Genomic DNA, 17,491 nt, shown 5'->3' on the forward strand with positions numbered 1-17,491 from the left:
TTCACTAACTTTTATCCTAAGAATTTATCAAACCCATCCTAATTCAAGAACATAAACAATACTTTCAAGAACTCAAATCCTTGAACTTCAAGAACTAAACTTCGTTGAAAATATCATGATTGGCGTGTGGGTGAATGAACCCAACACTATGAGAAACTCGCATACCTCTTAAGATCAAATCCTTGGCGAAACAACCTTCGAATCTGCACGAAAACTCCAAGAACGCCTTGGCTTTTCTCCTCTTCTTGAACTCTTCTCAAAACCCTAGCGTATATTGGTTTGGGAAAACTGAACCAAATAAGTTTAGACCCCTAATTAATTACTAAAAATGAATTAACCTGATTGGATAAGAAAAAGACCAAAATACCCCTCTTAAATTCAGGTAACTTTCCTTATCTGGACAGCTCGACTTTAAATATTCATATCTCCCTCATACGAGCTCGAAAATTAGCAAACTTGGTGGCGTTGAAAAAATGATTCTAAGACCTTTCATTTGATATCTTATTGGCCACCTAACTCCTCATGTACTGAAATTTATGGTAGTTTGAAGTTGACCCAAAACTCATACTTAACATAATTTGCCAAAATTTCCAAATTTACTATTTCCAAAAATAGTTCTTTCTAATTCTAGTTCTTTCTAGGTCTGGATGTTATAGAACACATGACATAGAAGAAAACCCCAACTCAATTGGGGAATTCTAACTTTGTAAATTGGAGAATTTGGAAACTCCATGGATGAAAACTATCATACCTTGATGCCAAAAGCTTGGAAGCAATGGAGGATTAGGAGACTTGATCTTGAAACCCTAGTTTTCTTCTTCAACTTCTAGAGAGAGAAATATTTGAGAGGAGGAGCTTGATCTTATTTTGGAAATTTAAGAGAATGAATTGAGTTTGAGTGATTTGGGGGTTTAAAATCATTATATAGGGCTTTGGGTAGAAGGAAAAATGACATAGTATTGAATTAAAACAATTGGGGAAAAGACCCAAAAGTCCTTGATTAAAAACTGCTAAATTGGGTCACTGGAATCCCAAAACGGGTCGTCGTCATCATAACGTCCCGTCAAACGGGTCGTGAAGAATTTCTGCTTGACAAGGCTTTACTATTTTAGGCATAACTTTTTACTGCGAGCTTGGAATTGGTAAAACTTGGTGGCGTTGAAAAGAGGACTCAGAGATCTTTAATTTGATAGGTCATGGGCCACCTAATTTATTATGTGCTAAAAGATATAATCGTTTGAAGTTGACCCTAAACTCTAAGTCTAATGAAAACCCTTCACGGGCCGTTTTGACGCCTGTGGTCCTTGACCAGTGGCTAGGGGAGAACCCCCTTCCGACTTGACCCCTTTACAACCACTTTCACAACCCGTCTCCATCTTCACGGCCCGTGTAAGGGTCCGTGGGAGGGTGCCTGCTTGGGGCAAGTTCTGGAAACCTACCACGAGCCCCTCAACGGACCGTGGTCCCTTTCACTGCCCGTCTGGGGCTCCGTGGAGGGTTTCATGGTCCACTTTTTGGGCTTGTGAGTCTCCCACTTGGCCCATTTCTAGCCTTTCTCAAATCAGATGTGTTACAATAGACCCGCTCCGCATGAACCCGCCCCACATAATTTTTTTAATATTTTCTTTTTCTAGTTAAGTTTGATACTAAAAATGAAATTATTTAAAATTCATATGAATAATTTCATTTTTCATTAAGTTGTACTTAATTTAATAGAATAGTGACTTAAAATTTTATTTTTTAGAGGTTAATTGAGAAACATGTAAGAAATTGAATTATTTTTTATTGAATAGTTTTCATTTACTATCTTGAATACTTTAGTAACTTTAAAAAAATTATCTTAATAAATAATACTATATCACTCTTATAACATGTAAAAAATCAAAATTAAGTATAAACCACATAAAATCACATATACATGCAATCCGCTCCGTCCCACATTAGTTTTAAAAAAACTCACTTCAACCCGTCCGCATTCCACCCACCCTGCAACCTTAAACCCGCCCCAAATAGCCATAAATCCGCCTCACCCCGCATATGCCATGCCCCATTGCCATCCCTAACCAAATTGCTTTTCTAAATAGACCCATATATTTAAGGGAAAAAGGACAAATATACCCCCGAACTTTTGAAAATGGTATGGCAATACCCTCCGTCATACTTTACGTCCATCAGAGCCCTTGCCGTCAAATAAGCAGTTCAATATTTCCTCTCCCACTAACGGAACACTCATTTTGTACACGTGGCGCAATCCTAAGCCACAACCCGAATTGACCAATTATTTAACCCAAATTTCAAAAACCCGCCCCTAACCCATTTAACCCACCTGATTTACTCACAAATAAACTATGTGAGTCTGGTTTGGCAACCTAACGAGATGTTGTGGCTAGCTAGGGCTTGGAAAATTCAGTACCAAGGTGGTGGTTCATCGTCTGAGCTTGTTAATTTAGAAGGTTCTCCAGGGGCTACCGCAGGTAGGGGAGCTACAGGTGGGGGAACTACAGGAAGTGGAAGAGGCAAGAAGAGAGCTGATAAAGATAGAGAAGTGGCTGAGTTCCTCAACAGGCATGGAGTTAACAGAGACGCTAAAATTGCTAGGACTAAATGGGACAATATGTTGGGTGAATTCAGAGAAGTCCATCAATGGGAGAGAGGTACTGAGAGGGAACAAAAAGAGTTATTTTAGACTTTCCCCTTATGAAAAAAAGATTCATAAATTTGATGAAGAAGTGTTTGAAGAATTCCCCAAGAAGGGGCTGCAGAAAAAAGTGATTTAGATAAAACTTGAGGAGGAGCTAAAGCTTGAGAGACTTCAATAGAGAGACTCAAGAACAAGATAGAAATTTCATGGGTTCTTTTGGTGTCTCCGGCGGCGGTGGCTGGCACATTGACTGAAATTGGTCCATAGTTTATTTGTGGGTTAAATGGGTTATGAGCGGGCTTTGGAAATTTGGGTTAAATAATTGGTCAATCCGGGTTGTGGATTTAGATTGTGCCACGTGTACAAAATGAATGTTCCGTTAGTGGGAGGGGCAAATGTGCACTGATTATTGGACGACAAGGGCTTTGATGGACGTAAAGTATGACGGAGGGTATTGATATACCATTTTCAAAAATTCGGGATATATTTGTCTTTTTCCTTATATTTAAACAACAAAATTTCATTTTTGTTAGTCTCTCTAACATTTTTCTTTGCAGACGCTCTAAAACCTTAACCCAAACCCTAGATATCCCAAGAATGTAAATCAATCTCTTCTCTAAACGGTTTTCAAATCTATCATAATTTTTCCCAGTTTTATTTGCTGATTTTGTTTTGCTTGGATCTGTACTTTTCAGTTATAGTAGTAGTCAATAATGGAAGACACAAAGGAGAACGATGCTTACGAGGAGGAGCTTCTTGACTACGAAGAAGATGATGAAAAAGCCCCTGATTCCATCTCCGGCAAAATTAATGGCGAGTCCGCCAAGAAGTGAGCTTTACTCTTCACTTCTACATTTCTGTTGCGTTGTTTGTGCGTGTTTTTTTTTTTTTTTTAACAAATGTACTATTTTTGGCGTTCGTAATCACACTGTATAATTATTTCATCAGTTCTGATTTTTTTGGCTAGTAGTGCTTATGTCATCTTGAAAATTTTTATTCGTTTTTTCTTTTCACTCTTAGAATTTGTGGTCTATGGAATGAATTGGGTCCAAATGTATCTTAATATGTTAGTATTTTACATAGCTGACCAGCTAGTTTGGCATTGAAGTGTAGTATTAATTGTAGTGGTGCAGCTATTGTAATTACACACTAAGTTTGAAATGCTTTATTTTTCTCAATGCAGGGGTTACGTTGGCATTCACAGTTCCGGATTCAGAGACTTTCTGCTAAAGCCAGAGCTATTGCGGGCTATTGTGGATTCAGGCTTTGAGCATCCTTCTGAAGGTAGGCCATCTCATTTATGGGCACTTGATTTCACAGAAAATCTTTTTATTTAGTTTGTTAGTTGGATTTTTAATTTGAGTACTTCTGTGCTTAAACTTCACCCTCCCCAGAACCCACGTGTGGGATTACATTGGCTATGTTGCTGTTGTTGTGCTGCTTGTGGAAAAAAATTTGTTCTCCTGTTGCCTTCTTTACACTAAAAGGATATATAAAAAGAAATACAAGTAGATATATGCTATCACTTGCAGCTTGCAGGGATCTGTGATTGGTGCTTATGAATATAGCCGAAGTAGGCTCTTCTAGAAAAGAAAGATGATGGTATTGCTTATCATACAATGAACTAGCGTGCATAGATATGTCAAGATGAGTTGACAAGAGCAAGAAAGTTCAGAAAAGTTGCTCTAGCAATGGAGAAATCAACTAAATGACTCTTTCTTCATATAGATCTAACAAGCCAACCTTCTCTAAGACAGACAAATGGACGTGTTTGAGTTATAAAGTTCATCTTTTATGCTTAGTTTCCTTTGTCTCTGAATAATCTAACTTTGCCCTAATGTATGAGCAAAGACTATGATACATTGCATCATTTGAATTCTTTGCTTTCTGTCAGTTCCTTAAATTTAAAACTTAATATTTGTAGACTCTTTGGCTGATAATCCCTCCTTTCCAAATGTCATAAAATAGTGAAGCCATTGCTATTCTTAGTTTTACTGATTAGTAATGTTGCCTTTCATGTGCCTTAGATTTGGATGTTAAGGTAACTCTGGTAAAAGGTACTTGTTTTGAGTTAGTTTTGTTTCTGAGAATGATCATTATATAAGTATTAATGAGAATGCTAGCGTCTACTGGAATAAGTCTGATCGTTCATCTTTCTCATTTACCAAGATTTACCAAGTTGAAGGGTACTTATTTATGACAACTAGTCTGGTTGCATCCAACACAAAAAATTAGAATACAATTAAGTTTGATCTGTACTGTATTACTACTATGCTCGAAATATCTGGAATTCCTTTGTCTCCAAATTGTCCACCAAATGCAAGAGGGCCATCCTCCATCTGTCTTTGTCACCTACTCTAGCTCCAACTACTTCCTAACTAAAAAAATTTCAGTAATCTTTCTGGGTATTGTCCAGGCTATGCTGCTGAGATTAATAAATATCTTCCAGAACTGATCAGTTATCCTACAATGTGAATCTGTCTCCACCTCCTTCCCAAATAAATAAGCATCTTGAGCAGAGAGGAAACTTCTTGATTATTTTATCATGTGTGAGCACAACTTCGTTTGCCCACCAACCATGTGAAGCATGCGAATTTGTAGGGACTTTAGGGCCTGTTTGGATGGGCTTATAGCTTATAAGCAACAAGCCATATGATAGAAATCCTAACTTATGATTTTCGACTTATTTTTGGCTTAAAAGCAACTGTTTAAAAACATTTTTTAATTTTATCCAAACACTACAAAAGTGCTTAAAAGCTATTTTGACCTAAAAACACCTAAAATAAGCCAATCCAAGTAGGCTCTTAGTCGTCCAAGTATGTTTCAAGGCCAGTTGGTTACGTGAGGCCATGTTGATTTATCATTTTATAAGCTGCATTAACTCTGAATTTTCCACTATTGTGTCCTTGTCACCTCAGTGTGTCATTTCCATTGTGAATTCTTATGAAGTTCTCCAATTGTTTGTAGAACTCAATGATTCTGTTCATCTCCGAATCGTTCAAGCATCTTTTAAGTATCAGTTCCCAACCTTGAGGGGACCACATTTCAGCTATAGACTCTGTGGTGTTGAGCTAGAGAAAATATATCAGGAAATCGATCCTTCAAAGCTCTATTCCCCAACCAGTGAAAAGGATGTCCTGCCATCATTTTGAAACGTAATTCTTTAAAGAAGGCCATAATACCCCCATAGACATCCAAAGGCTAACACCATAAGTTGAGTTAAATGGTTTAGTCATCTAGTTGTCTTCTATTTCATATTTAGCTTTGATCATCTTGCTCCATAATCTTTGAGGGTCTTGAGAGTACTTCCTAACCATTTCAATTTAAGGTCTTTACTGTGTTTTTTCAAGTTTCTATTTCCCATGCATCTTGAGCCTTGTTTAGAATTACATCTTAACACTTGACCAGATGATAAACCTTTTTTTCTTTATTGCCTTACTACAAAAAAAATTCCTTCTAATGTTGTCAAATCTTTTGGCGACTCCCACAGGGATGGGAAAGGGGATATCATATAAGTTGGTAGTGAGTCTAGTACTGAATTTACGGAAAAGGACCTAGAATACCCTTAAACTATTGAAAATGGTACAAAATTACTTCCCTTCACCCATTGACCCCGAAATACCCTGACATATACCTTTAGGTCCTATATTGCCCTTATTTTGAACAGACTTCAATTTAAACCTAATTAATAAATTAACTAATGACGTGTCACTCATTTATTATTAGTCAGCCTGTAATTAACTTAAATTGATTTAAAAACCAAACCATTCCCAAATTAAATTGACCCGCCCCAAATCAAATTTCAATTAAAAAATCTTCACCCTCCACTACCTTTGCTTCCTTGCACCGGCCACCGTCGTCTGACAGAGAAATGAGAATTTGACAATTCCGGTTGAAGTAGTGATGAGCCAAAATTATGCTTGATTTCTACATGTGTTTGTATGTTGTGGATTTAGTTTGTATAAGTTTTTATTGTATTAACTTGTTAATGGTGTTTATTCCTTTTCTTTTTGTGAATTTCCATGTTATTAGGGCAATGTTGGAGTTTGAACAGAATACAATCAATCCAAAGTTGTTACCTTTTTCCTCCCTGCAATTTTCAATGTGAATCAAGTGAATCTTCTAAGGTTACATGAAGGAATTGATGCTTTGAGATTATGTTACCTCTTCGGTTCATTTTCTCATTTGCATATAATACTAACAAGTTGAGAAGCTTAAGGATTTGTGCTTCAAGCAAAGGGAAGAGATAAAGCACTTAATAATTCCATGTTGTTCACAAATGTTATGAATTCTCAATTTTTTTGGAAAAGCCGGTTTAAAACTCAAACAAGCATGGGCTGATGGTTTAAAATTTTTTGGGACGGTTCTATTTGATTTGGGGTGGGTCGATTTGATTTGGAAATTGGTGGATTTTAAAATTAGTTTAAATTAATTATCGGTTTACCAATAGATGAGCGCCCTGTCATTAATTAATGGGTAAACTACATAAATCTCTCACTAGTTTAGGTTCTAATTACTAATTTTTCCGATAGTTTCAAATATTACTTCCTCTACCATATTTTGTGCTTAGGATACATGAGTCTGAATCCGCGAGATACATGTATCTGTCGAATTTTAAAAGCGAGATACATATTTATTTGCTTAAATTATTAGTTGTAACTGATTTCCTTAATTGAAGAAGTAATTTAGGATTTTCAGAATACATGGACAATTAATTTTGGAAATTTGAATTAATCAAATCCCTTAATATAAGACATAAATCAAGAAGTGTATCTATGTTTAATTAATTTCATTTTATTATTTTTTGAAATAATATATTCATAAATATTATTAATAAGAGACAAAAACATGTATATCTTGGTCATGTAATTGGATTAGTTTCTTTTTATTACTCTTAAAATAATAAATTCATTAATTTGATATATCTATTATCGATATATGATATATCCAACAAACTGAATACACTTGGATACATGAGTATCATACAAGTACATTCATATGTATCATAGAAGTATCTAGTATTAATTTCATGTATTTGTTATATGTATCTAGTACTAATTTCATGTATCTATTTATATGATCTAATACTAATTTCATGAATTTATTTATATGATCTAATATTATTTCATGTATCTCTCTTTCTCTCTCTCTCTCTCTCTAGATATATATATAGTGTATTAACATTTAGTGTATCAAATATCTATTTCATACGTTATATCCAAAAACGTGTATCTCAAATACATAGAAAGCATATACGTCTAATTATGTGTACCTAAATATGGAATGTAACTGAAACACATGAATTTAGGAACAAATCAAGATTGTAGAGTAACTGTCGTATCATTAATAAAAAAAGTAAAAAATTTCAAAATTCTTTCCTTTTCTTTAGCATCTGAATTTTTTTCTCATAGATATATATAATCTTAACTCAGGTACATAACTTTTAATTAGATACATGTGTTTTCAAATACATATTTTGACCACCATCTCTCCTCTTCTCCTTTTCGTCTCTATCATCTCCGATGATGGCATGGTGTTGGCGTTGACGGACTATGGTCATGTATCTAATACATGACAGAACAAATTCACGAACAAAAATAGTTTACTTTTTCAACAAAGATATTGCTCGTAGTGCCTTGATCTATGGACCTCCGCCAGCAATTGAAAATTCCACTTTTTTGTCCCAATCAATAGTAACAAACCTCTACATATATTGCTGATGAACAAGAATCGTTTTGAATAGTTGGATGATGAAATCGTGTGTTGAGAGGAACAACAAGAGAAGTGCAGAAACATGGTGAAATTCCTTAAGTCAAACAATGGAGTAGTGGTTCTCCAAGGAAAGTACACCGGGAGGAAAATGGTGATTGTTTGAGCTTTTGTCGATGGGGCATATGATAGGCCATACGGATATTGTTTGGTCGCCGGCGTAGTCAAGTACTCAAAGAAAGTGATCCGTATGGATATGCAAAAAAGCAGGCAAACAAATAATGCGAAGTCTTTCATCAAGCTTGTCAATTACAACCCAAAAAAAAGATGAAGGAAGAGAGAATACGGTGGAGGTGATGTGGGGGTGGGGGTGAGAGATATAGATGGTAATAAGATTGGGGGAGGAAACGACTGATGTGAGAGAAGAAGATTGTTTGTTTATTTATTGATGAAGAAACAAAAAGAGAAAATCGAGTTCGAATTAGAGATGAAGAATACTAGATAGATGGATTCAGGGTTTTAATTTGGTATGAATTCATTTGGCTTAATTTAGTGTGTTGGGTTTGAATTAAAAGAGAAAATCGAGTCATTTGAATCGAAATTAGGTAATTTTAGTTGATTTGGGGATTTCCATCCAATTGAGGGGTACCAGTGACAAGTATTGTAACGACGAGGGTAAAAATAACTTCATTTTAACGGTAAAAGTGACGTCAACTAATAAAGGAAAGTTGAAGGGTATTTTTGACCTTTTTCCTTTTTTTTAAACTAGAGGTAAAGTAAGTCTATATGGTAGTGAAGTATGTCTAGTTAGGTATTTTTCCTTGATTACTTTATTAATTGAGTTTAAATTGAAGGCTCTTAAAAATAAGGGTTATATAGGACCTAAGGTAGACGTAGGGGTATTTGGGAGCCAATAGGTGAATGGAGGGTAGTTTTGTACCATTTCGAATAGTTTAAGGGTATTTTAGGCACTTTTCCATTGAATTTATTAGAGTGAGGCCGTGAGCCTTCCTCTCAATGACAAGTATTGACACTTCCATCTTGAAAGTTTTTTGTCATATTTCTCTCGGATATTATTCCAAACTGCTATGAACTTTGATTTGGCCCATTGGTTTGCCAAGATAAGTGTAAGAAGAGCCCTCCACTTCTTTCCTAGAATTATTGTTAAAGCCTCTATATTTGCTTCTTCATTAATTCAGAAAAGATGACTCTTTCTCAAAGTAATATGAAGTCGAGAGATGCCTTCAAAGAGAACTAAGATAATTTTCACCTCTACATCACAACAAATCAAGGTGTCATTAGCATACTAAAGATGTGTGATCTCTTGCCTATTGTGCCCATTCATTACTACCGCAAAGCCTTTAATCCACCCATTATGTGGCAATTTTTACCAAGTTCAACTCTTTCAAGGAAATTATGATAAGAAAAGAAGACAAAGGGTCACCCTCCTGGGACTTCTCTGAGCAGGAAAGAAACCTTATGGAGAACCTAAGTTGCTCCGACTCGGGTGCGGGTGTCCGATACCGGTGCGGATCTAGAGGTTGGATCCTTCGTGATCTAATTTTTAAGATCCGGGGATATGGATCCATGCATGGATACGGGTGTGGGGATCCGCCTAAAAATAATTAAAATACCTAAAAAATAGAGTTATAAAACCTAAATTATGAGATATTATGTGGAGAACTTGAGGAGAATCCTAGAAGGTGATTAAAGGAAAAGGACATTTGTGTGACTATAAGACTTTTGAAGCTTATGGTGTTGAATATTCTTTTCATATTTTGTGGCTATAAAAGCTTCTCATTAAGGGTAAATTTAAGTTCAATTGTTTTCAGAAAGAAACTAAGAATCTTAAAAACTTGTTGTCTTAAACCTGACATAACATTTGTGGGACTATAAGACTTTTGAAGCTTATGGTCTTTGATAATTTTATCATATTTTGTGGATATAATACCATCTCCAACCTATCTCTATTTTACTCTCCATGCTCTATATGTGGAGAGTAAAATAGAGAATGTCCATTCCAACCCTCTATTATTTGAAATAGGAAAATAAAATTGATATAGAAATAATAATATAATATTGAGGAAAGAGAAAATAGATTCTTTTTAGAGAGTAAAATAGTGATTTTGGTTGGAGTTGATTTTCTGAAAAAATAGAGAACTTTATATTTGGAGAGTAAAATAGAGAATAGGATTGGAGATGCCCTAAAAGCTTCTCATTAAGGGTAATTTTAAGTTAAATTGTTTCAAATTTTTTGAGGTCATTTTCTTTGGAATAGACTAAAACGGAAGTAGAATAACATAAATTGAATCAGAGGGAGTAGTTGAGAATTTGCTTTGGCCATGTGCACTATTACTTTACACTTCTAGTACTTTATTTTAGTTTTTATTATATTTTATTTTGTATAAAGTTGGCCCGAGATGAGTTTAAATGGAGTAACATGGTCATTGAAGATGCATTAATCGACTTCAACATGCGTGAGACTGAGGCATAGTTGTATTGTTGTTTCATAGTTGTTGTTATGCTGTTCCTTGTTTTTTTGATAGTTATTAATGATTTCTTTCTATCTTTTTGTTTTCCAGGTAAATTATCACTATCACTACTATTTTGGAGATGTACAATGGTAAACTTTTTTGAACTGAAACTGAGGTCCCCCTCGCTACAATCTCTTTGGTTCTTCGTCAGTGCAACATGAATGTATTCCGCAAGCAATTCTAGGCATGGATGTTCTTTGTCAAGCTAAATCTGGAATGGGCAAAACTGCTGTTTTTGTTCTTTCAACGCTGCAACAGATTGAACCTGTTGCTGGTCAGGTTGCTGCCATAGTTCTATGTCACACAAGGGAATTAGCTTATCAGGCATGTATTGAAATATGCAAAACAAAATTTAGAAATTCTTTCTGCTTCCCCCTATGTAGGTAAGGTTAAAAATATTTTTGTGTGGGGTTCTTGGTTTCTGCAGATCTGTCATGAATTTGAGAGGTTCAGCACATACTTGCCTGATATCAAGGTTGCTGTTTTCTATGGTGGTGTCAATATCAAACTTCACAAGGAGCTTCTAAAGAATGAATGCCCTCATATAGTTGTTGGAACTCCTGGAAGAATACTTGCATTGGCTAGAGATAAGGACCTGTCTTTGAGGAATGTGAGGCATTTTATACTGGATGAATGTGACAAAATGCTTGAATCACTTGGTATGTGTTAGCTGCATAATGCGATTCATGATTCCTGTTACATTCAAAACCGTGCGAGGTTCTTTCAGTAGCTCTTTTACTGATTACCTGTGTTTGTTTCAGACATGAGAAGAGATGTGCAGGCAATTTTCAAGACGACTCCTCATGACAAGCAAGTAATGATGTTTTCAGCAACACTCAGCAAAGAGATTCGCCCCATTTGCAAGAAATTTATGCAAGATGTAATGCCCTGTGGCCAGTTCTTCAATTTAGAAGTCTACCATTCTTCCATGATTTTAGTTTTCTGCACGAGATATGGTGTATCTGGCCAAAGGTTATTTTATAATAGAGCTCAAAGATAGGGATCACTAGAGTCCAGTTGTTGAGCGGGAAATCTGATTGCTGCACTAAAGCTTTTAGTTTGCTTGTTCTTGTCCCTATTTGTTTTGTTATTTTTCATTTTCTTGTGATGAGATAATAGTCGAAAAGGTCTCGAGGAGATATATAGTGGAAACAGAATAATGGTGGGTGGGTTGGTGGGTGGGGGTTGATGATTGCAGCTTTTTGGTAGTTTTCTTTTAGCATTGTGAGAACACATTTTAAGCAACAATGGAAATAGTTGATGTGCTTTTACACTAGCTGCAAGGAGAAATATCAAAGAACCTTGGTTCATGGGGATCTCCATCCTATCCATTTCGTACTGGATACAATTAGCTTCACGAAGCTCCTAATATGCTTTGGTATGACATTCCTTTCAGCCAATGGAAATATATGTTGATGATGAGGCCAAGTTGACGCTTCATGGACTTGTACAGGTATGTCTTTTGGGACCTAGACATGTTAACATCATTCTTAAAATTAGTAGCCTTCTTACCTTGTTTCTATTTCATGATAGCACTACATCAAATTGAGCGAACTGGAGAAGAACCGGAAGCTGAATGACCTGCTGGATGCGTTGGACTTCAATCAAGTTGTTATATTTGTCAAGAGTGTAAGCAGAGCAGCAGAGCTGAATAAATTGCTTGTCGACTGCAATTTTCCATCTATCTGCATCCACTCTGGAATGACTCAGGAAGAAAGGTCTATATAGCTTTTAATTTCAAGTGCTCTCCACTTAATTTGCTTGTGCACTAAAGTTACACTTAATTTATTTATCAAATCATTCTCCACTTTGTCTTCTTATGCACTCAAAGATGTACTTAGTTTCTAAATCCAAAAAGAGCTCTTGGAGTTACGTCCAAGGTCCATTTCTTAACGATCCTAAAGTTATGTGGGAAGTTAAAATGATGTTATCCAGATATCAGTTCGACAAAATATACTCTCTAGGATTCTTCTATTAGTTGTATGTGATTGAATATGCTGATTACTATGCTTTATTAATGTTCTACTATTTACTCCTCCATTCATTGTGTTAGTTATCTATCACGACCCACAAAGTACACTCTAAATGTGACATGGCGTATAAGGCCACAAAAGGTTCTACACATGCCACTTGACATACATATACACAATATAATAGAGAAAAACAAGAAATCTCATAAGAATATAAAGAGTTGGACATAAGCGGAAGTACATCAAAGTTTAAACAAGCCTTCTATTACATCAAATGAGTGGTCAGGACGTAACCCGTACACCACATACAATGTCTGAAACGAAAACATAAAGAAGCAATAAATGCATCATTGTCCTCAAAGTATGAGGACTTAGCAAGTCTTCAAAATCTCTAAGTGCTGCCACGAACGGAGGGAGAGGAATTGTCAAGCGTTACATTATTGAAACAATGTAATCACAAATATGCATTAGTACATGAAATGTACTAAGTATGAGGGGAATGCAATAAAACATGAACATGATCATAATGGGACACAATTGAAAACATGATAAGCATGACCAAGCTAAACATAGTAAAATCATTGAAGAAGAATCGTAAATCATGAACATGGTCAATGCATCATAAACTCACAAGGAAAGATTCATAAAACATTTGTAAGTAACTTAGTTCATATTGTGGGATATTAGCTTTAATCGACATTAGACCATACGAGCTATAACATGGAAACCGATGTAACTCCTACATATGATAGAACTCTATATCGTATCATGTGCTGTATATGGATCCACTAGCTAGGCCATTTAAGGCTAACCTACGGGGGCACGCAGTTAGGAACTAGATGTTGCTACTAGAGACTACCCTATTTGAGCCTTTACCTCAAAGTTCTCTCGATGCTAAGTTAAATCCCGATGGAATAGTCATTTTCATAAAGTCATCATTATCCATGGACAAGTATAATTGAATTACTAATCCAAGCTAAAAACAACATAGAGTAGTTCATTAAATCTTGAATCTAGTCTAAGTGAGAAAACGTTTCACCAAGTCATGATACCTTAGCATGTGAGAAAAACCTTTCACAATGCATTGATGCTCATCTTAACGCAACCTAAATCATAACTCATTCCGTTTCATAAATTATGCATAAGTTAACAAAAACATCATCCATTGATTCATAACTTTCTTCAAATTCATGCAATGTAGGGTTCATAGTCAAAATCATGATCAATGCATGGGTTCACATGGAATTAATGCTATTGCATTAATTGAATCAATGCTATTGCATTAATTGAATCAATGCATGGGTTCACATGGTTCACCAAGTCATGATACCTTAGCATGTGAGAAAAACCTTTCACAATTCATTGATGCTCATCTTAACGCAACCTAAATCATAACTCATTCCGTTTCATAAATTATGCATAAGTTAACAAAAGCATCATCCATTGATTCATAACTTTCTTCAAATTCATGCAATGTAGGGTTCATAGTCAAAATCATGATCAATGCATGGGTTCACATGGAATTAATGCTATTGAATCTAAATAGCATTAATTGAATCAATGCATGGGTTCACATGGTTCACCAAGTCATGATACCTTAGCATGTGAGAAAAACCTTTCACAATTCATTGATGCTCATCTTAACGCAACCTAAATCATAACTCATTCCGTTTCATAAATTATGCATAAGTTAACAAAAGCATCATCCATTGATTCATAACTTTCTTCAAATTCATGCAATGTAGGGTTCATAGTCAAAATCATGATCAATGCATGGGTTCACATGGAATTGATTGGAAAACATTAATTGAATCTAAATAGTCATAATATGATCAAAATCAAACTATTGAATCCATACAAATAGAACCCATGAGGACTTGAATGGAAACCTAACCAATTGAATTGAATTTGAATTTGGAGAATTGAACAATCTTTTGGGGACTCAATTGGTGAATGGAGCCCATTGATGAACTCCCTACATACCTTGATTGAAGCCCTAGAACCAATGGTGAACAAGGAGACTTGATCTTCAAGAACCCTAGTTTCCTCTTCCTTGATCTGAAGAGAAGATTTTTGGAGAGAATTTAGGAATTTGATTGAATGAGGGAGTTGGGGAAATTTCTAAGGGTAAAGGGTATTTATAGGTCTTAGATTTAGTGTAAAAATGACGTAGCATAGACATTTAGTGCATTGGAAAAGACCCAAATACCCTTTAAAAATAACTGCCGGTTTGACCTACGGGTCCGTAGGAATTTCTATGGTTGACCGTAGAACCAACTTCAGAAACCCAAATATTCAATTGTTTCCCACAAAGACTATTCTACAGCCCGTTGAATCTCCTACGGTCCGTAGAACTCAACTTTCACGAAGTCTTGGAACCTTTCTACTAGACCTTCCTACGTCCCGTAGACCAAATGATGGCCCGTCAAACCCTTCCGTAGGACTGAGGTCCTAAATCAAATCTCTGCATTACCCTTACAAATGCCATTTACAGCCCGTTAACCATCCTACGGTTCGTCCTGTCAAGTCGTAGTTCAAAACTTCAGAAACTTAATTTTCGTAAACACAACCCAACTTCTACGGCCCGTAGGACATCATACGGTCTGTAGATGGGACTCATAGTTCACTACTGACAGCCAAATTCTGCATTTTTCTTTCCTTTTCGACTTTCCAGTTTCTGGGGTATTACATTATCAAAACTTGCTCATATCGTTGTATTCAATTTTCATCACTATTGTGTGATTGAGTGGAATTAAGAGGCTGCACCAATTCTTTAATGCTGCCCTTAAGTTTTTATTAATTTGTATCTGATGCAAGTTTAACTCATAACTTGTCTCTGTTGAGTAGATTGACTCGCTATAAGGGTTTCAAGGAGGGGCACAAGAGAATTCTTGTGGCAACTGATTTGGTTGGGAGGGGCATTGACATTGAAAGGGTCAACATTGTTATTAACTATGACATGCCAGATTCTGCAGATACTTACCTTCACAGAGTAATTCTTATCTTTGGTTTCTGTTTTAATTTATACATCTTATGTAGATTCTAATAATTATCTTAGTACTTGTAAATGTATAGGTGGGTAGAGCTGGTAGGTTTGGAACTAAAGGCCTTGCCATCACATTTGTCTCCTCTGCATCAGATTCTGATGTTCTTAATCAGGTTAGAGAACTTTGATATTTCTATCCTGTTATGGCGTATTCTGTTGATTCACTTGTTCTGACTTGCTTGTGCTTTACTAATTATAGGTTCAGCAGAGGTTTGAAGTGGATATTAAAGAGCTTCCTGAGCAGATTGATACTTCCACATACAGTATGCTGTTAATTGATGTTTAACATTAGCACTTGCTTTCATTTCCTTATGTTTGTTGCTTTTCTCAATTATATAGGCTATATGAACTATTTGATAAGGTTCTGGAAATTTTAGCCATTTTCTGCTTAGAGGTTCTGAAATGGACATGAAAATAGCCCTTTCAATGCAAACTGGTTATTTTATGTGGATAAGTGTTTCAACAATAACAACATACTTAGCTGGCCTGGACACCATGGTCATCAAAAAAAGAAGTTTTGCATTGAGTAGAAGTATCCTTTGCTACAGTGAGTTTGGAAGATTGTGTGTATTTTGGCCCCTTTGTGTTTTGCTAACTTATTCTAATACAATTGTTTCCTGATGGGTTGATATTGTGAAATATCAAAGCTAAGTGTCATCTTAATTGTTTTTGCTTTTGTATTTCTCTTGAATTTGCATTGTGTTTTAACTGCTTGAGCAGTTGGTTTAAGGTGCTCAAAAAGTAGTCTTGTGTGTGCAGTGCCATCATAGTGGAGTGAGGTCTTCATGGAAAATATTCAGGTGAAGTTGCATGAAGATAAGTGAACTCACAATAAGGCGGTTTCGAAATTTGATCCAATTAATTGGAAGAATGGGTAGCTGCCTCTGTTTCAGCACTTTTAGATTGATGTACCTATGGAATCCATACATGTTTTAATCAGTTCGAGAACTCCAAATGTTAATGTAATCCTTTTAAGAACACAACTGATGTCCCTTCTGCTGCCTAGTTGCTAATGATTAATTCAGGCCAGGTCCAGAGTACTAGTTGATGTTTACTTAAATTTGTTCACTTGAAGTTCGAGAACTATATTTGTGATGAGAAATTGTAAGCTGACAACTGAAACTGAATCTGGAAACTCTGTTAATCTGGTGAGTATATATTTTTTTTCCGCTGATTGTGCCTTGTGTAAGACATTCCTGGCACTAGTAAATTTCTCATACCGCTGTCCTAGCAGATGAAGTTGCACTGTCATTTGAAAGTGCTGTTTTGATAATACGATGGATACAGCTAAACAAGTTCCGGTGAAGATCATCTCTATTAATGCATTCTCGACAATTACTTGTAGAAAAATGCATGGTTCTCTTAAGTAGCTTGGAAGATATAGCGAGACATAAATGGCTCTACACTCTAGGAAGTAGTGTCAGAGAATCATGTGATGTCTGAAACAGTGCAACTAAATATTGTGATGTTAAGATCAGTTTGATAGAGATGGTGGGAGGGCAGGAGTGTGGTGGGAAGTGAAGGGATGGTATTGGGCAGAGTGTTAGTTCGAAGTGGATGCAAAGTCACTTTAGGCAGAGATGGCAATGGT

General features: G+C 35.9%; 1 protein-coding gene across 2 annotated transcripts; it reads left to right on the top strand.

The window, feature by feature from the left end:
- The first annotated feature begins 3,262 nt into the window (after window positions 1-3,262).
- LOC125822123 (DEAD-box ATP-dependent RNA helicase 15-like) lies at window positions 3,263-16,883 on the top strand. 2 transcript variants are annotated; one of them, XM_049501498.1, is made up of 11 exons: window positions 3,263-3,470; window positions 3,825-3,925; window positions 11,036-11,208; window positions 11,312-11,543; window positions 11,646-11,764; window positions 12,281-12,337; window positions 12,418-12,602; window positions 15,702-15,846; window positions 15,930-16,013; window positions 16,100-16,163; window positions 16,660-16,883. In XM_049501498.1, exons 1-11 carry the CDS (start codon window positions 3,355-3,357, stop codon window positions 16,668-16,670), a joined length of 1,287 nt encoding a protein of 428 aa, XP_049357455.1. In that variant the 5' UTR covers window positions 3,263-3,354; the 3' UTR covers window positions 16,671-16,883. The 2 variants fall into 2 exon arrangements, with proteins under 2 accessions (XP_049357455.1, XP_049357463.1); XM_049501506.1 differs by having other exon boundaries at window positions 3,431-3,470; window positions 10,933-11,208.
- Window positions 16,884-17,491: the final 608 nt, after the last annotated feature.

This window comes from Solanum verrucosum, unplaced genomic scaffold (assembly GCF_900185275.1).
Source record: "Solanum verrucosum unplaced genomic scaffold, falcon-dt-bn FXZP01000302.1, whole genome shotgun sequence".
NCBI lineage: Eukaryota > Viridiplantae > Streptophyta > Magnoliopsida > Solanales > Solanaceae > Solanum > Solanum verrucosum.